A 20755-nucleotide genomic window follows, 5' to 3' on the forward strand; every position below is an offset into this window, starting at 1 on the left:
CTGCTTTATGTCCCCAGTTTGTGGTCATTTCTCATGGCCTCCCTAGGAAACTAAAAGTGGTAAATGCACTCAATGTGATAAATGAATCTTGAGTGGAGCCTGTCAAAAAAATCAAAAACAAAACAGCCACAAAAGACACTGTGGGGACAAGTGGGAAAACTGAAATACGGACTGGATATTTTTGATGATATTATATTACCGAATAATTAATTAATGTATATTAATAAATAATCAATAATGAACTGTTAATTATTCTGATTAATAATACTAATGAATAATTCTGGTTTCTCTTAGGTATTATATGATGCCATAATTATGGAGGAGAATATTCTCAGGAGTTGCATGCAAAAACACTTAGGATTTAATATGGATTATGTGTGCAAATGTGGAAAATGTTAACAAAAACATTTAATGTCTGATTAGAAGAATAAGCCAAGAGGGTGGCTTGGGAAAGAACTGAAGAGGGGGATGGGAGGAAGGTGCACCTCTTTGCTCTGTGAGGAGCACGGAGCCCCAGTGCCTCTCCCCGGGGGCAGAGCCGGCCACCAGCTCTGGGCCGATGCCACGACCAGCGATGGTTCTTCTGCTCTGGACATCCTGTAACTCTGCTGGCTTCTAACGGCTCCCCCACTTCTACCTGTTTTGCAACTTCTAATTTGCAGGGAGCTGGGGAATCACATGATCAAACTTAGTCCACGTGAACCCAAAATTGGAACGGGTGGGAATGCGTGAGACAAAAATAGAAGCCTGGAGTTGGTTTTCGGCTTTCTGGCTGGCAATGTTAGTCAGGTGTGGTGGGAAGTACACAGAGCTGGGACCCAAACAGCCCTAATCTCTGTACTTACCAGCTGAGAGACCCTCGGCAACTCCCCTGACCCTTCGAAACCTCAATTTCCTCAGCTACTGAAGGAGGTGAGCGCCACACGCCTCACAGAGCATGAAGATGAAAGAAGACGGGAGAAGAAAAGCACCAAGGCACCTGGTGCTTTTGGCACCTGGTCACCATATGAGCCAGCAGCCACAGGAGCTTCTGGGGTGGGGGGGATGTATGGAAAGGCTCCCAAGTGATTTCTGGCCTGGTTTTCAGCACTGGGCAATCAAGGTCAACTGGCCCGGCAGCTGTGCCTGATTTGAGATCTTATCACCTGTTCCAAGTGCTGCTCCTGGAATGAAATCTGATTGACAAGACTTAGTCAAGGGAAGAGTTTCCCTGATAAGATGTGAATTTCCTAACGGCCCTTTGTCACGAGTCATTACCTCTGTGAGCAGAAATAATTGTTAAGGGAGCACGTCTTGGGTGTGGCCTGTGTCGGCAGTTCTAGGGTATGTGTGATCACGCCACTGGCCTTCAAAATTAAAATGATACTGTTAAGAGACCAGCAGCACCGTGGAGCGCCTGGAGAAGAGGTCAAGTTTAGGAAGCTGCTCCTCTCACCCCAGGCTAGCGCAGCTCCTGAATTCTCCCTAAAGCAGGAAGTGTGAAGACAGCCTTCATGGCACTGCTGGGCCAGAAACCTGGTCTCACACTAATCACACAAGCAGCTCCAAGGGCACGATACACCCCTCCTGGGGCAAAGCCCTTGAGGGGTTGGGAAACAACAGCTGATGTATTTCTTTTTAAAAGTCTGTCCATCTGTCTGTCCTTTCATCCAGCCTTATAAGGCAGTTTATTTTTAAATGAGGAAAGTTTTCTCTACTCACCATCCACAAATACAGCTTGAGTACTGAAAACACACGCAATCAGGTATGCTTCCAAGGCACTCAACAGAGGTCCCTTCCCCCGGCAACATTTTGTTTTTATTTTTTATAAAGAAGATGCTGTCTTATAAAGATGCTGTTATCCATGTTACATGAGTGAACGGAAGCTCAGGGAGATGAAGTGACCTCCCTGAGGTCACACAGGTAGTAGGACGTGGAACCGGTGCGAGCCCGAGAGCTCTTTCTGTTACCCCCACCTCCTCAGAGCGCATCACTGTGGCCTGGTCGACTGGAAAGTTCTGCTCAGGTTTCGCCCATTCGGGGAGCACACTGGCCTGCCAAGCGCCCACACGGAAAGGCTATTCTCACGGGGCAGGAAAAGGAGAGCAGGGCGGGGAGCCAGTGACGGCAGTGCGACAGCTACGTCACGTACTGAAACGCTGTGACCTGTGGGCCACGCAATTATCTGGAAACCTGGCAAACTAATCTCGAGCTAGTCCTGATCATTCTGTCCGCAGGGCTGGTCAGGTCAGCTTCCCTAACTACTCTCTCTGCTTCCATTCCCGTCCCCCGCCCCCCGATGTCTATTAGTAAGAAAGCCCACAAAGGTCCCACTAAATCAAGTTATTGAATATGTCACTCCTTTGCTCAAAATCTCCCAAGACTTCCAATAACCAGAATAACATCCGGAGGCTTTGCCCAGCCCCACGTGATCTTCCCCAGACATCACCTCACGTCACTCTCCCCCTCGGACCTCTAAGTTCTAGACGCACTGTCCTTGTGCTGCTCCTAAGTCCTGCCTCAGGGCCTTTGCACTGGCTGTTCCTTTGTGCCTCAGGTATTCTTCCGCAGACTGTCAAGTGACCTGTTCCCTCACTGTAGTTACCTTTCTGTTGTTGCTTGGGGCACATCTTTTCAGAGAGTCCTTTCCTAACCACCCTAACTTCCTTTTTACTCTCTGTTCCTTTACTCTGCTTTATTTTTCTTAGTACCCTGAAATTACAGTACGTATTTATGTGTTTGCTCGTTTGTTCCCCACCCCTGCCCCACCCCAGCACGTGAGCAGCTCCATCCAGGCAGTTTTGTCTGTCTTGTGCACCTCTGTGTTCTTGGCACCTAAGAAGATCTGGCTCACACAAGACCCTGAGCAATTATCTGGTGAATGAGGTGCTCACCGGGTCCCGACTCCCTCCTATAAATAAAGATGCAGGAGGCAGTACTGTGTAGACGCTTCCAAGAGCCTGGGCTCCAGCATTCAAAGCCCAGGACTATGAGTTACTGACCCTGGAAACTTTTAGGGGCAAATGACCCTCTCTCTCACAACTTCAGTCTCCCTATCGGAAAAATGAGGATCGTGCGCACTGATCTCGTAGAACTGCTATTAGAATTAAACGAGGTCGTGCAGGTCAAACGCCTCCTACGATGCTTGGCACACGTAAGGGTTCAATAAATGACAGCTGGATTATCACCGCAGTTACACAATGATTATTAATGGTATTGCACACAATCTGCCAGATGAGGCTACCCCAGAAGATAAGGGACTACCCTACATCACATGGTCACACACTAATGAGAGGCGGGGGTACGGGCTGTGGACTCTCTTCTAAGATCTCAGAGCGGAAAAGAGGGAAACATGCCCTCTACCCCGATCCAAACATTATTATCTAAGGCAGGAGGACATCCATCATCTCAGGAAAAAACAGCAACAGCACATATAACCGATTCGATTTTCACCCCAGGATCTGATGTGAACCCTGGTGCTCACACCTGCCAAGCCAAGAATCACTTACGCAAATCTGTTCCGTACTTAAGTCCCGCTTTGGGCACCCAGCCCTTGCTTCGGAAGTGATGGTACGCCATGTACGTAGTCTTGAACGTAGGCTGAACTACGCAGAAGGCGTTCCAGAGCTTCACAATCGTTAAAGGTTCCTACAGTTGTTGGGGGAAAACAAAGCATTATGACATATGTATCCACCCATTATCCAGCTGGTGAATCAACAACATCTATACTAAGTGTGAGCAGAAGATAAACAAACATGGTGTCCACGACAAAGAGTTTAACCACAAGATCCAGACCCGCGCTGTCCAGTGTGGCGGCAGCCAGCCGCTCCTCTGAACTTAGATGTGTTGCCAGTGTAAAAAAAACCACTGAATTTCAAAACTGAGTATGAAAAAAAGAATATAAATTATCCCAGCAATTTTAAATATGTTGGGTTAAATATACTATGTAAATAATGTAAATCAATTTCAGCTGACTTTAAAAAAAAAACCTTTTTAATGTGTCTACCAGAAAAATTTAAACTATGCATGTGGCTCCCATCTGAGGCTCCCATCATATTTCTACTGGACAGCACTGCCCCAGAGGACCTGTGAGAGGCCCCCTTGAGACAGCAACCCTGCAAACTGGAAGCAGCCAAGCGAAGCGGGGGAGGGCAGCGGAGGGGCTGCTGGTGGGAGAACAGTCCAGGCAGAGGAATGGGGGCGGGCCGGGTGCCCACCAAAGCCAGAGGGCGCATGTTCCAGCATGCGCAGACCCTAATGGGTAGCTGCGGTATGTCAGGCCACATTCAGAAAAGCCAAAAATAATTCTGTAAAAGTTTTTATAAAAAGATGCTCCATTTAGTCTTTGAAACTAGAACATTTATCGCAAGGCACAAGTTAGTAATCCAACTGTTTCAAAGGGAATTTTGTTTCTAAGGTCAGACCTGAAGACACTGAGAACGGTTCAGAGAACATTCTGATGTGTCAACACAAAAACGCAACAGGAAAGACCAGGTAAGCTTGGAAGGTTGTCCGCTTCATTTCAGCGCTGAGTAAAATGGCCAGTCCTTCAGTTAGTTGGTTTACGGATCAGTCACTCAATGAGACTTGCTCAGTTTGTCTCAGCCTGAGATTTTAACACCATAAATATGAGCTAGAGTTGGGTTTTTTTCTTTTCTCCTTTAAAAAACAAAACAAAACAAAACAAAACCGGTTGTTCCTAAGGTGGAAACTCCATATGTGTGTGGTCTTGAAATCCACCCCCGCCCTCCAAAACAAGCAACAGTCTTGTGGAGAAGGCTGAACTTCCGGCTTGGACAGCCCACCGAGTTTCAGAGGCTGAGGGTTCTATGGAACAGCTGGAACGCCCCGACAAATGTCAGTGAAGGCCCAGGGGAGGAGGTGGGGTGGGCTAAGGATGGCCCCCCTCTCAGACAATGGGTCACCCGTCACCAGACACCCGTTTCCAAACCACTGGAATACTCATGAAGGGGACTTACACAGTTAGAAGCGGATGAATGACAAAATACGTACCCCCAACAACAGAATAAAATGTATTTTCTCTGTTCTGATGTTCTGCTTACCTTTTTCATCTTAATTTTAATTTCACGTGAATTATTTTGAATAGGTATTGTATTCACATGGGCCAAAATTCAAGAAGTACAAAAGTGTACAGTGAAGTCTTGCCTTCCACCCAATTCCTCTACCAGGAGGCAAGCATTGGGACTAACATTCTGCTAAGAGCAGCACGATACAGCACAAAATCATGGGCTTTGGAGCTGTCCTGACATAGGTTCAAATACTAATTCTAACCAGACCAGCTGTGTGACCCTGGGTGAGTTACTTGTTTCCTCAGCCTCAGTTACCTCGTCTATAAAAGTCTTTACAGGCGCAAGTGAGGACTAGAAGTACTGCATATAAAGTTCCTAACTCACAGCCTTTACTGAAGCAGGTGCTAACCATGGGTAGTTTCTACTTTTGCTGTTAATTTTTGGTACCGCTCTGACAGATTTCCTGATCATTATAGAAGATACTGCTATCCTCCTAGTCTCTGGGAATGAAATTCAGTCTGAAAGGGTCAAAGCTGGCTTTTGCCTGGACAATCCCAATTCAGGACCCAAAGCCTAAACTTAGAGAAAAAATTCAATTCCAATTTTATCCAGTGAAAGTGGACACACTTGTATTAAAGCAATACGGAAATTACTACAACCTGCTTTTAACATCAGGAAAATTTTAAGTGGACTGTGTCTGAATAAAACATCTTACCTTCTCATAGTAAATACTTAGACATCCCAGAGCGTAGACCAGGAAGAAGGCCTAAAAACAGGGCAAGCAGAAAATGCTCATCAGAAACTGTTCCACGTTGAGAAATTATTTTACAGACTGATTTCTCTTTGCGTTAAATACAAATTAATGTCCTTATCACCATCCAAATGGTCACATATTTTTAAACATAAATGGTTCATTCAAATTTCAAGGATTAAAATATGAACGTCATAAAATGGTTTAGAATCAGTACAAAACATTTCTATGAAAATTTCCATATATTTTTTCTTTATAAAAACCACACGTAAACTGAAAAATCATGTAAATAGCAAGAACAACAACAGAAACCTTTGCTCATTGGATTTTCCTCTGTCAAATAACCTTACTAAAGTGAGCAAAGAATTTATAGAAAAAAGTACGTAGGAAATTGTGGAAAGTAGGCAACACCGACTTGGTTTGTGTAAACCAAATGGGTTTCTTGGTCACTCTTGCTGTAAAGTGATTTCCGATCGAGTAAACCCCATCTTTCCATTAACTTCATTAAAAGGCACCATGTTTCACTCACGTGGGGAGGCAAGAGGAACGGCAGACAAGGTCGGGCCCAGTTGAGTAAAATCACACTGACGTGGAAATAAAAAACAAGACAAAAACAAGACGATGCCAAGCACTGACAACAGCAAACAGGCCCCAGTGTTGGCTCTGCCTGTGGAAGGGGATTAGGATCTGCGTTCATGCCTCAACAGCTCAGGTGAGACTGGTCTGTCGTAGTCAGTGACGAAGAAATGGTGGCTCTAAATGCTACTTTCTTTTTCAACATGAGGATGGAAGATGAGATTGCAGGTATCCTGGAGGGCCCTCTGGTGCAGGTGGCAGCAGGAAGGCGGTCCCTGCCCTGAGCCCTCAGGCTTCTGTTCCACCACAGTGGTGCTGATGGCTTTTTTCCTCCCCGCCCAGGGCTCAGGACGCAAGAGTACACAGGCTGTGAAGGTGCAGGGCTTTCAAGCAGCGACAAGGTCCTGCTAAGGAAACACCTTCCTGACCCTCAGGAATTGCCCCAATCCACCCCACCGTCATCCATTCTCCTGGCCACCTGATGACATTTCTCTTTACAGCAGTGGTCCTTGAAGTGTGGTCAGTCTGGGGATCCGGGGGTCCCCATGACCCTTGCAGGAACTCTCAAAGTCAAAACCATTTTGTGAGATCAAGGCATTATTGGCCTTGTTCATACTCATTCTCCCCAGAGGCTCCAAGACACGTGACACCACAACAGACTGAGCGCAGCAGCAGATGTGAGAATCCAGGGGACTTCTCTTAAGCCAGACCTTAAAGTCTTTGCGAAAATGAAAAACAATGCCGCTCTTTTCACTGGATTTGTTTTGTTTTGAAAGAATACAGTTATTTTTAATAAAAATATTATTTGTTAATGTATAGTGGGTTTATTATCATTATTTTAAAATGAGTTAATAAACACATATTTAAGTTTTCATTTTAATTTATAATTTGGTAAACACTGACAGATATAATCCATGTAAAAATGCTCCTTGGGGTCCTTCAATAATTTTTAAGAGTACAGTGGTTTGAGGACTACTTTATTTATTTATTAAATTTCATTGATTGATTGATTGATTTTTGGCTGTGTTGGGTCTTTGTTGCTGTGCGTGGGCTTTTCTCTAGTTGCGGCGAGCGGGGGTACTCTTCGTTGCGGTGCGCGGGCTTCTCATTGCGGTGGCTTCTCTTGTTGCGGAGCTGGCTTCTCTTGTTGCGGAGCGCGGGCTCTAGGCACGTGGGCTTCAGTAGTTGTGGCTCGCAGGCTCTACAATGCAGGCTCAGTAGTTGTGGTGCACGGGCTTAGTTGCTCCGCGGCATGTGGGATCTTCCCGGACCAGGGCTCCAACCCATGTCCCCTGCATTGGCAGGTGGATTCTTAACCACTGAGCCACCAGGGAAGTCCCTGAGAACTACTTTAGTTCTACCCAGATCCAAATCGAGAGCTTCTCTGAAGATGCAGGTGGTTACCTGCCAGGCCCGCTTCTCTGGGTCCAGCGCCCGGATCCTGGCCGCCACCGCCTCCCGCCTGGACTTCTGCAAAGGCCTCTGTGCTCCGGCCCCGCAGCCCATCCCCTCGGGCAGCCCGAGCTACCTTCTCAGCACGTGAAGGCCCCTGGCTCCCAGGCGTCTCGTGGCACTCGCCCAGCGCTCTCCCTAGATGGCCGCTTCACTTCCGTCCCCGGACACACTGAGCTCACTCCTGCCTTCGCCTTTGTAACTGCTGCTCCCACACCCAGAGTCAAAGGTCACTCCTCAGAGAGCTCCTCCCCGACCACCCAGTTTGCGTGACCCCATCCCGATCGACCTCCTCAGAGCATTTATGTTCGCCTGAAAGCATCTTTCTTAAGTGTGTCTCTCCAGCTAGAATGTAAACTCTGTGAGACAGAAACTCTGCCTGCCGTGCCCTTGACCTAGAAGGGGCTCAGTGCGTGTGCTGAAAGCATAAAGAAGCAGGTGTGGATCCCGCCCACGGTCTGGAGCACGTGGCCAGGCCACCCAGGGCAGGTCTCTCAGCTCCGTTTCCTCAGGGTGGACACTGTCCCGCTTCTCCTTTAGCTACTGGTGACAGCCTGCCGCTTGCTCTCCTGTGGCCCACTACTTACTAACACAACACACTGCTTTTTCAGACGGACACAGATGGTGGCCAAAAGGTGCAACAGAAAAGAAAAGGTGGTTCCTCAAAAAGCCAAGTCCTTCTTTTCCTTTCGTTTTCCCTCACCTTTCCCTTCTGGGTTCACAGTGGCAGAACAGGAAGATACTCTTTCAGCCCAGCAGACCTGGGCTGAAATCTCATTAGCTTGGAAGTGTCACTTAAACCCTCCCACCTCATCTAGAAAATGGAGATGATCAAGCCTTCTTAAAGATTTAATGAGGTTAGATTTCAGTGAAGACTTACAAAGACCATGCTGGGAGTTCCCTGGTGGTCCAGTGGTTAGGAGTTGCTTTCACCGCTGTGGCCCAGGTTCAATCCCTGGTCGGGGAACTAAGATCCCACAAACCGCAAGGCACAGCACCCCCCCGCCCCCGATCCCCCAAAAAAGCATTCAAAGCACCTAACTGCTCAATTCATTTCATTTCCCTGCCTTTCTAAAAAGACACTGTAGCTGGGAAAGGTTCAATCCAGTCCTTGCCTAGGAAGAGATGACCTCCTGCTATCCATCAGAATCTAAGTTCTTCAGAAACTTTCCATTATTACCAAACACACATTTTCCTAAGAACTGATGAAACCAAAGCCTCGTTTTTTGTTTTTTTTTGAAGCCTCATTTTTAATTGGCCTAAAATAGCTTTTATGAACCTATGCAAGCTGCTCTTAGCACTTATTATAGATGGGGAGGATCTTAATCCAATGAAGTTGGCTTTGTTTAGAAATTAAGTCATCAGTAGACCGGGGAGGTCTGTGGAGGCTGGAGGCTAGACCCTCGAAATCTCACGGGTGAGTTTTTACTTTCATAGTACTAATAAGATGGACGGATGAGCTTAATGATGGTTTTAATGTCTTGTCACTAAATCCGGTCAGGGCCTGGAGCGTTAAAATGAAAAACAGCTCTCAGAGACAGATCTCTCAGTCAGCTCGGTGTCACCATTCTCAAAACCTAAGAACCGCCTTGAATCACCACAGCAGGGCTGCCCGTGTTCCTGAGGGACATTTATGGAAACATGTTACACTGTACGGGTGGTGCCACCAAACACGGGTGATTCATCCAAGGAAACCTGCCAAAACAGAACTGGGAAGCGGGGCCGGCTTTAACTGCACGCTCCCTGGAAACTTCTGCAACATGTCTCTGGAATGTTCTCAGGAACCGAGCGGCCTCCAAGAACGAGAACCACCTTGTCTCCTGCCTCCCATTACTGTGGCATTTCTTCAGCGGGTGTGTGGGAAGAGGGAGCAGCACAGTCAGTGAAAAGCATCAGCTGGTCACCGCCTGGAGCAGCGAGGCTCAGCCCCCAGCTTCTGACACCGAATTCTCTCCCTCCGCCCGCTGCTGCTGCCCCTACAGCTGAGAGGCTGGCTGCCTCCTGACGGCTCAGCCCTCCAGCCTGCCCTCACCCGGATGCTAGCTCTGGTCCCTGCCACTCCCCTGCACAGCCGCCTGCAGTGCCCCGGTGCCACCAGAACCAGGTCAGACCCCTACTCGTGGACGCGCCCTCCGTGATCTCCCCTCCTGGGCGGCCGCTTCCGGGACCACGCTGCATGCAAGGGCCTGCCATCCCATGTCCACGTGGCAATCCCCTATTTACCCTGTAACACCTCCAGGTACCACCAACCCTGTAAAGTCTTTCCAGGTGGTTCGCATCCCTTTGGGACCCACCAGTTTCTGTGCCCATCCCACCTTGTACACATCCACTTGACAAATAATTATCAAGCGCCTCACAGATGTCAGACATGGGGTACAAGAGGAGCAGCACTGGCACAGCCCACACACCACATGGTGCCCATCACACTGAAATGCAATTTTTGGCTATCTTAGGACCAGAGCCACATACTGCTTACCTCTGTACTGTTAGTACTCAGCCCAGTGCCTGGCACATAGGAAGTCCCTGGTAATATTTTTGCTAAACACTGATTGCAAAAGGAAGATCCAAGCAGCCACTAAATAGCTTTTACAAGTGACTTAATAATGATGGTAATGACAGAAACAGCAGGCACAATGCTTACTGAGCATCTACGATACACCAGGCACGGTGCTGAAGCCATCACGTGCACTACTTAATTCCAGAACATATTATGAACAAGGTGTTGCATCACCCTCATCTTACAGAGCAGAAATCTGAGGCTCAGAGAAGTCAAGGACCTAGAGGATGGTGTCCCCAGCGTTGTCCAACAGAGTAGCCACGGGTGCCTGCTGAGCGCCTGAAACGTGGCTGGCACAACCGAGAAAAGAATTTTTAATTTTGCACAATTTAAATTAAACAGTTACATGAGGCTAGTGGCTACTGTGTTCGACAGTAGACTAAGCTGTCTCATTTGTAAACTGAGGAGATGAAGTAAATAAATCCCAACATCCTTTCCTGCTCTGAGAGCCCGTTCTTTGTACCGCTGGCCTCACTGCAAGGAAGCAAGCACAGCCTAGCAGGTAAAGAGAACACAGAGACACAGTCACTTCTCTGTGAACACATCTATGAAACAACCAGCGTGGACGCTTTCAACAAGCACTGCCTGAGACCAAAAGATACGCCAAGCACTGAGCTAGATGCTGCAGGAGCCTCCAGACAGGCAGGAGCAGCCCTGCACAGCCAAGGACAGGAGACAGAGGAAGGGGCGCTGTCGTCAAATCCGGGTACAGTACAGACATAAGCAAAAAAGGGGGGACTGATGGCCGCGTGAATGCAGGACAGAGGAACCCCAAATCAGACAGAAAGTATGAGGCAGATTTAGAAAGCCACTTGCAGCAACTTTTGAGCACGCAGTAAAGGGAACATGTGTTAGTAATTCTGCAGAAGGAAATACCTAGAATCCATTTACGTAATTAGCGGTCACTACATGATTCGGGGCATGCATCGAAGCCTGTGAAAAGCTGGCGAAACTCCATGAATATGCTAAAAACCACTACACACTTTAAATGAATGAATGGTATGGTATGTGTTCTGTGTCTCAATAAACCTGTATGTTTTTTAGAAGCTGCTAAAAATTAGTAACACAATATTTGGACAATCTGAAACCTTGATGTGAAAAGAAGTGCTCAGACAACCCCCTTGAAACCTCTGTGGGATGATACAGGGCAGGCCCGCCCCAAATGGACATCTTAGAATCAATGAAATGAAGGCCGAGGAGTGAAATGCAGGCAGGCCGACTGTGGACTCTGCCTGCGGCGACCTCAGTACTGAACTGCACGCAGAACTGCATTTTGAGGTGGACTCATCTACATGGCATTGCCCAGGCCCAGAGACTGACCGCTGAGAAGATGACATGCTGGGAACATACCTCTTCCAGGCTGAGCTGCAAGTACTCAAAGATCCTAAATGGATTTCTTCTGCATATCAGTCTCTTTTTTGGCGACAACTGAAGAGAAAAATAACATACATACTGAACAAATGGAGCACTACATGTTACCTGGAGGAGGGTGCATTTTAAAACGAACATTTTCTTCTAAATTTCCCCGATTCACATTTGTTGGATTAATTCTGTTAAAAAATTTATTTATGTAGAAAAGTAATTTATTATTTATGTAGAAAAATAAGTTTTCATTTTTCTACTACAGCTGACCCTTGAACAACAAGGGGGCTGGGGTGCTGATTCCAGGCAGTCGAAGGTCTGCATGTAACTCACAGCCGGCCCTGGTCCTCCACGTCTGCGTTCTTTCCTATCTGCGGATTCAACCAACTGCAGGTTGTGCAGCAGTATGGTATTTACTACTGAAAAAAATCCTCTTTCATAAGGGGACCCACAGTGAAACCCAAGTTGTTCAAGGGTCAACTGCATTAACATTTTGACTTAGTTCCTTTCTTTTATCGCCCATGAACTTTTCCTGCAGTTGTGATCGTTTTGTTGGTCAGTTTTATGTGTTGCTTTTTTTCACCCAACCGCACCTCACAAGCATATGCCTATGTTCTTAATGAGACTTCATAAACTCCGCTCTAAAGGCGAGATATTTCTTCAAACGGGTGTTTCTCATGCTATTTAACTATTAGACTGTTTCTCACTTTTAGCTGCTACAGATGATGCTGGGGCAACTATCTTGTAGGTCCCTTAATGAAGCGGATCTAGTTCTGCGCCCCAGCCTCCTCCTGTGAGGGCTGCCCGCCCCACCTGAGCCCCTGCCCACCGCTACACTCAAGACTGCGTAACTACCGTTGCATTTCTTCTTCTCCCTGGCAAGGGAGAGAATGTTACTGGACCTGCTTTACTTTATATGTTATGTTATATATTACAGATATGTTATTTAAATATTATATATATATATATTCATATTCATATATTTTTTTAAAGTTAGGCTATTCACAGACTTTAAAGTTTCAGTTGAAACAGCTCTCACAACTACTGAGCCCTTGGGGCTGGGACCCAGGGCTGGCTGGTGCCCTTGGAGGGTCTGTAGTATGTCTCCTGCACCAGCTCTCACATGCCCCGGGTGCTGAACACGGGCCTGCTACCGGTTCCGAGTAAGGGACGTCCCTGTTGGCCAGCCTCTCCTCTGGGCCAGACACAGATGGCCCTGGAGGAGGTGACCTCTCTCCTTCTACTTACGTCCCCAGCTGGGGCGTCTTCCCTCTCACTCACGTCACACACGACTTCCTCCACCAGTACGTAGTGGTGCTCAGGCCCTCTCTCTCTGGCCGGGACCAGACCCGCTCTTTGGCTGCTGTCCCCAGGTTGAGCGCCAGAGGGCGGGAGGAGAACATCTTGTTTGCCGCAGTGCACGTAGGGCAGAGGAGCGGTGACCTCTGCCACGTGTCCACCCGAGCCGTGGGCAGGGATCGGGTCAGGCCCAGAGCCCTCCTGCAGGCGGTCTGATCGCCTGCTGGGATTCTCTAGATCATGCGACTTTCCTGCAACCCCATTCATGGCAGAAAGTTTCTCTCTATCTTCTGTGCCTTCCGTTTCGGAAACCATTTCAGAGTTCAGCTCATGACACGACTGGACCTCTTCATTCCTTTGCAGACAAAGATGCTGAAGGGGCTTTGTGTAATCCTCAAGGAGTCTACGCACTGTGCTCTCATCCCGGCCTTGTCTTCGCATGAGGTTTGTGGCCCATTCCACGCTACGCTGATACCTGCAAAGTAGAAATTCTGTTAGTAACAACACTTACATTTCAGTATTTAAAAGACAGCGGAATGTGTGAAGAAGATGGGAAGGCAGTATGCCAAAATGTCTACAGTTCTTCTCAGTGATGGGCTATAGGTTGTTTTCTTTATACTTTTTTGCATTTTCTAACTGCTCTGCAATAATTATCTACTACTTTTAAAAAAAATTTTATTTTATTTATCTTTGGCTGTGTTGGGTCTTTGTTGCTGCACGCGGGCTTTCTCTACTTGTGGCGAGCGGGGGCTACTGTTCATTGCGGTGCGCAGGCTTCTCATTGCGGTGGCTTCTCTTGTTGCGGAGCACAGGCTCTAGGCGTGCGGGCTCAGTAGTTGTGGCGCACGGGCTTAGTTGCTCCGCGGCATGTGGGATCTTCCTGGACCAGGGCTCAAACCCATGTCCCCTGCCTTGGCAGGCGGATTTTTAACCACTGCGCCACCAGGGAAGCCCTATTAGTTTTTGTTTTTATTACACAGCTTTATCTCCCAGTTTAACAAAGTGTGAAAATTTATGTAATTTAAAACTGGTGGACCAAATGATTTAGGTGAATTTAAAAGAGAAAATGGCCATCCTTTGTCAGGGCTTGTTTTGCATTATTTTCAATTCTGGTTATCATGTTTTCAGATATGTATCTCAGTCATTAGCAAAAAGTCTTTGTTTAGTATTCGAAAGCAAAATGAGAATTTTAATAAACATTTTTCACAGTACAGTACTTACTAATGTCTCCACCATGTTTGGAAAGAAATGATTACAGTTACATACACCCAAGCATCTTAATTAAAAATGGCCCTTTTTTCCATAATTTTCAAAGTATATTTTAATGAGAAAATACATGCTTAGTTTCTTAAACTTGAAGGCAACCCCTGAACACTTCCCAAGTTACAAAAAGTTACAGGCAAGACAAAAGGATTCTTCCTATTGAAGCAGCGTCAACATCTGACAAGGCTGCTGGGATGTGTCATGTGACATAAGACGCCACACGTGTGTGGAATCTGATCTGCAAAGGCGAAAGACATTGCAAAACTCGAGCACTTTTCACCTCCACCTACAGCAATCAGTCTGCAGAGCATCGAAGAAGACAAGTGGCTTGTGGTAAGACAGATGTCACTTTTCTCTTCACCTTGAGTATCCTGCCTGTGTATGGATGATGGGATATGTCATAGTCTATAAACTGATAATCCCCTGCCTTGGCAGGTGGATTCTTAACCACTGCGCCACCACGGAAGTCCCATTCTGCTGTTTTTAAAACAGAGATCTGTGGCTGATTAACCCTGATTCATCAGAACAATCTCCAAGCTGTCCGCACCCTGCTTATCCTACGTGGGGATAAGCATGCAGCTGTATATACTGGGGACTGTATCTTAGATGTAAAGATTAAGACCTGGCAAGGCTGCTCTACACCTACAAGGCAGGATGGTGCAGTGATTACACGCATGGACTCTGGTCCTGCACGTTTTGTGTTCAGCCCTGACTCTATCCCTCATAACTGGGTGACAAAGTCAATGAATTAACTGCTCTGTGCCTGTTTCCCCACCCCTAAGATGGAGACAATAGTACCATTACCTCATAAAGATCACGTTATGCGCTTTTTTTTGTTGTTTTTTTGCGGTACGCGGGCCTCTCACTGCTATGGCCTCTCCCGTTGCGGAGCATAGGCTCCGGACGCGCAGGCTTAACAGCCATGGCTCACGGGCCCAGCCGCTCCGCGGCATGTGGGATCCTCCCAGACCGGGGCACGAGCCCGTGTCCCCTGCATCGGCAGGTGGACTCTCAACCACTGCGCCACCAGGGAAGCCCCTATGTGCTCCTTTTTATAATCAGCATAAAACGTAGCTGCCCAGAGAGCAGCAGGATGTCTCCTCTCCTGCATGAAAGGTACAGCCTCTCTCATGTGCAGTTAGAAGGACTTTCATATGAGGGAACTAAAAGGATCTATGCTCTTCGTGTCACCTGTAACACTGGCTAAAGCCTTCATGGGTCTATGAATCTCCTGTGTCTGAACACAAATGTTCGTGTCATGTGTATTTTCCTGGGGAAGGGATCTACAACTTTCATCAAATTCCCTGATTTAAAATATGTGAAAGAACCACAGCATTCAAGGTTCAACAGCTCCCACTTCGAGCAGGAGATGTGCAACTGAGAGAGAGAGAGAGAGTGCGAGCGAGCACATGCACACAGGTCCCTGCTCAGCTTCTTAGCAGCAGAGTGGTCAAGGCAGATGTGAGCTCAAGCCCTCACTGTGAGCACGAGGTCCTCGTACCAGCTACGTGCCCTCCCCTCCAAGGCTCGGGGATAACTGTACCTGCCTCAGGGGACGATGCAAGGATGAAAGGAGATGAGACATGTGAAGTGCTCAGCACATAGTTAAGTGTTCAATAAATATTTGTTACTGTATGACTGTGGGATTTTTCAGGGAGACTTGAAAAATAAAATCCTTTTGACTCAATACCTATTACATTAAAAAATACAAATGACATTTTAACGGGTGGAAACGTACACCTTAACGAATCGCGCTTTGGGAGCAGGGGCTGCCGTGTGGGTCGACCACTGTACCAGATCTGGGTTCCGGAGCCGGCTCACGTGACTCTGAGCTGAGCCACTCAGCATCTGACACCTTCTGCTCTTCTGCCGAATGCCGGGATCACACCGCTTTCCTGCCTCTGATGACCTCAGATGTTTATGGAAGCTTAATGCAACAGCGGCTGCTAAAGCCTGTGGAAGAAAGCCTCTGACTCAGCCTGTGATCGACACACGGCAATGGGGCACAGAGCAGAAGGTGTCCTCTCACTGGCTGGCAATGCCTTAAAAAGTCCTGCTGTGATTAACCCTGAACACTGCTGGAGAAGCAGCAGGAAGAGAAGAGTAAAAAGTAAAAGCTGGAAAACACGAGGGGAGAGCGGGAGGAGGTGGCAGGTGCGATGAGAAGCAGCCAAGGGCCTGGTGCTGCAGAGCCGTGCCGGGGCCCCAAGAACGCCGAGCGGGGCCGTCTGAATACAGCTCAGCTTCTCAGGTGCCTCTGCCCTCAAGCACACCTCTTCCATTTGTAGCGAACATCCTTCTTCACCTCTTACTGACTGAGGCCTATTTATTACTGGAAGTTCACAGCAAAACGGTCTTGAGGCAGGCTGCTTAGGTCCAAGTACTGACCTTGAGCAAGTTAATTCACCTCCTCTGGTGCTCTTTCCTCCCCTGTCCAAGACAGATGATTACAGCACTGACCACCTAGGGGTGATGTGAGGACATGAAAAGCTAATCCACAAAGCTGTTATGAACACAGTGCCTATTACATGGAATACACCCCAGAAATGCCGGCACATACAACTATGGGATTACTGCCCAGGCTCCGGAGTCGTGCTTCCTGGTTCGAGCTCACGAACTCTTGGGCAGCTCTCTGCAGGCTCCCTATGCAAGTGATGGAAACAACTACACCCACCTCAAAGGTTTCTCCAGAAGACGAGCTGAGAGGATACGGGTAAAACGTGTGGACCGGTAACGGCACTGTTGGAGAATCAGTACCGATTGGCTATGACAACGATGCTGATGATGATGGCGATACCTCATCATAATATTCATCACAGAAGAGCTCATTTGTCTACTCCTCTTCCCCTCCCACTGGACTATAAATCCCCGAGAAGAGGACAGAGATCTTTCCTCCTCTTGTATCTCCAGCACCTACCCAGTGCCTGACACATGGGCACCCGCAGTAAGTGCTGGCTGGAGAGAGGACCACAAGCGAGGAGGGGGACTGGCATCATCCTCAGGGCTGGTCCTTCAGGACACAACCCTGCAAACTCCAGCCCCCAAGTGCATCCCCTGAGGGTCTGGATGCTCACCTCCAGAAAAGATCACACAGGAGGTTCTCAGCACCCAAGGACGACTACTGTTGGAAAAAGGCCAATTAGAGTGAATCCACTGGAAAGAGGGATCCAAATTTCTGAGGAAATAAACAATTATAACAAGTACTTAAGTTGGAAAATTAACCTCAAGGTATGAAAAAGAGTCCATTTTTCTAATATTTAACAAAATTTAGATTGTGACTGCAAGTTTTATGAACTGATGATGAATCAAGTATTGACGGGGGTGCTGGGGAGGGCATACTTTCCTGACAGAACTGTCAGATGTGCTGAAGTCCTACCTCTTGGCACCTGCAAATGGGACCTTATCTGGAAACAGGTCTTCTCAGCTGTAATGAAGTTAAGATGAGGGCAAACTAACTGGGAAAAAAGGTAAATTTGGACACAAACACAGAGACACACAAGGTGGACCACCATGCGACGATGGAGGAAAAGACTGGAGTGATGTGTCTACAAGCCAAGGAGGGCCAAGGACTGCTGGCCACCACGAGAGGCTAAGACGAGGCAGGAAGGACGCTCCCCTAGAGCCTCCTGAGGGAGCACAGCCCCGCTGACACCTTGATTTGGGACCTCTGGCCTCCAGAGCCGTGAGAATAAATTTCTGTTCTCTTAAATTGCCAAGTTTGGGACTTCCCTAGCGGTCCAGTGGTTAAGAATCCACCTGGCAATGCAGGGGATGCCTGCTCGATCCCCGGTCGGGGAACTAAGATCCCACGTACTGTGGGGCAACTGAGACTGCACACTGCAACTACTGAGCCAGTGCCGCAATTACAGAGCCCACGCGCTCTGGAGCCCATGTGCCACAACTAGAGACAAGCCCACACACCGCAACCAAAGATCCCGCCTGCCACAACTAAGACCTGATGCAGCCAAAAAACAACAACAACAACAACAACAACAACAAAAAATCGCCAAGTCCTCAAGTACATTCTCAAGTAGGTCTGTGTCTTTATTCCCGTTTTACCCCTAGGTTCTTCACGACATTTTTTTTTTTTAATTCCATATATATGTGTTAGCATACGGTATTTGTCTTTCTCTTTCTGACTTACTTCACTCTGTATGACAGACTCTAGGTCTATCCACCTCATTACAAATAGCTCAGTTTCGTTTCTTTTTATGGCTGAGTAATACTCCATTGTATATATGTGCCACATCTTCTTTTTTTTTTTTTTTTTTTTTTTTTTTTTTTTTTTTCCGGTACGCGGGCCTCTCACCGCTGTGGCCTCTCCCGTTGCGGAGCACAGGCTCCGGATGCGCAGGCTCCGGATGCGCAGGCTCAGCGGCCATGGCTCACGGGCCCAGCCGCTCCGCGGCATATGGGATCCTCCCGGACCGGGGCACGAACCCGTATCCCCTGCATTGGCAGGCGGACTCTCAACCACTGCGCCACCAGGGAGGCCCGCCACATCTTCTTTATCCATTCATCCGATGATGGACACTTAGGTTGTTGGATATGGGGAGGGGGAAGCGTAAGCTGTGACAAAGCGAAAGAGAGGCATGGACATATATACACTACCAAACGTAAGGTAGATAGATAGTGGGAAGCAGCCGCAGAGCACAGGGAGATCAGCTCGGTGCTTTGTGACCGCCTGGAGGGGTGGGATGGGGAGGGTGGGAGGGAGGGAGATGCATGAGGGAAGGGATGTGGAAACAGATGTATATGTATGACTGATTCACTTTGTTATAAAGCAGAAACTAATAAAAAAAAAATTTAAAAAAAAAAAAATCGCCAAGTCTGTGGTACTTTGTTACAGCAGCCCTAGGAAACTGACGCAAGGGTCAACAGAATTCCTGGAATGCTGCACATTCTGCAGAGCTTACCGAGGGTTAACCTTCAGATGGGGGGGACAGCGGCAGTCCCCCACCCCCCAGAACCTCACATATTTAAACGGGCTTGCTGCCGTGTCACCTGTCCTGCCAGCCCGATCGGGGTGCGGTCCTGAGGGACAGGCTTCTGCTGTTTCTGCATCCTAGCGTTGGCTGCAGCAGCCTGTCTACACTGCAGCCCCCAGTGCAATAAGGGCTCGGCCAGGTCCTCTCAGGCCCTATGCCGTCCCCCAGCCTGCGGCTATGGCCAGAGCAGCCCCTGAGATCTCCCAGGTGCCACTGCCTCTCAGGCACTCCCTGGTCGTGGGGTTTCAGAGCCTGAAAAGGAGCTGTCAGATTCTGCCAGTACGTGCCAGAAGCAAGAGGAAGAACCACTGTAGGCTTGAGCGGTTTCAGAAGGCTTCACGGAAGAGCTGCAACTTGAGCTGTCCCACAGGGATGACGGGCGTTTAGAATGAGGAACATTTACTCAACAAAATCCTACCAAGGGAGCGCTGGGTGTGGGGCTGCAGAGGGGAACCCGGCATGGTCCCCGCCCTCTGACAACTGACAGTCTAAGTCCAGTGTGTGAGGTATGGCACAGCGACAGGCGCCAAGGCAGATTCTGCGGGGGCAGCGGAGGAAAGGGCGGCACGGAGACGCTCCAGGAAACTGGCACGTAGGCTGGACGTGCAGGAATAGCCAGCGGCACGCGTGCCTGGTAGGTTAGGGAGGAGTGTTCTGGGAAACGCGAACAGCATAAACAAAAGCCCAGAGGAAGGAAGGATCATGGCTGTGTGGGTGGTCTGTGTGAGAGCCTCTGGGAAAGCGGCTTTCTCTAGCCCCGCAAGTGTGGAGTGATGAAAGAGGACAGGGCTGTTGACGCCCACACAGTGCAGGAGGCCAGCTCCAAACCTAAGTACCTTAGTGCTGACAGACAATATACGTTACAGGATTAGTGTTCATATTTTGGAAGGAATTTAACTGGCAAAGGTTTTGGTTTAGGATTATTTTTAAAAATAAACTTACTTAGTGCAATTCAAATATGATTTGATCCACATTAAATTCAGACATAATTTTCAAGCACACACCTACTACTACCACCACACACACACACACAAAAAGGTGTGGACAACCACATCAGAAAAGGCTGCCTGAAAACAGATCTGATTCAAACCATAATTTTGCCCAAGGTCAAAGTCCACCAAGACTTACTTTTTTGACGTGATTACAGGCATGTCTGTCTTCATATCTGCAACAACAAAGAAGTGCTATTAGTTTAGACAAATTTCCCTTAAGGGGGAAAACACTGACAACCTAGAAATGAAAAAGAATTTCAAGATTCACAAAATCTCACATCCAGAAGGTTGAATGAATCCTGTCCAAGCAGCCAAACAGGTGCTTTATACACCACCACTCCCTGCACCCACGCCCCGGCAGGCACTGCTGACCTGTCAGGGCTCTTGCTGGCCTGAGATGTGACCTCGGAATCCTTCTCAACACTCCAGCTAAGCAGCGACAGCATGGAAGGGGAAACTCTGCCACCTCCGAATGCTCGGGCCCTCAACTTCTAGGCGAGAGTACC

At 48.1% G+C, this 20755-nt stretch overlaps 1 protein-coding gene across 1 annotated transcript in view; it reads right to left on the reverse strand.

Moving 5' to 3' along the window:
• The window catches only part of TSEN2 (tRNA splicing endonuclease subunit 2), a gene marked incomplete at both ends in the record, with an annotated part of 33327 nt that overhangs the window by 6203 nt on the left and 6369 nt on the right, over positions 1-20755 (reverse strand). Inside the window, 5 exons of the mRNA XM_079712112.1 lie at positions 3489-3627; positions 5725-5775; positions 11696-11773; positions 12956-13481; positions 20386-20422. Coding sequence (XP_079568238.1) covers positions 3489-3627; positions 5725-5775; positions 11696-11773; positions 12956-13481; positions 20386-20422 — 831 coding nt within the window. The remainder of the gene's footprint in view (positions 1-3488; positions 3628-5724; positions 5776-11695; positions 11774-12955; positions 13482-20385; positions 20423-20755) is intronic.

This window comes from Hyperoodon ampullatus (assembly GCF_949752795.1).
Source record: "Hyperoodon ampullatus genome assembly, chromosome: 10".
Classification (NCBI taxonomy): Eukaryota; Metazoa; Chordata; class Mammalia; order Artiodactyla; family Ziphiidae; genus Hyperoodon; species Hyperoodon ampullatus.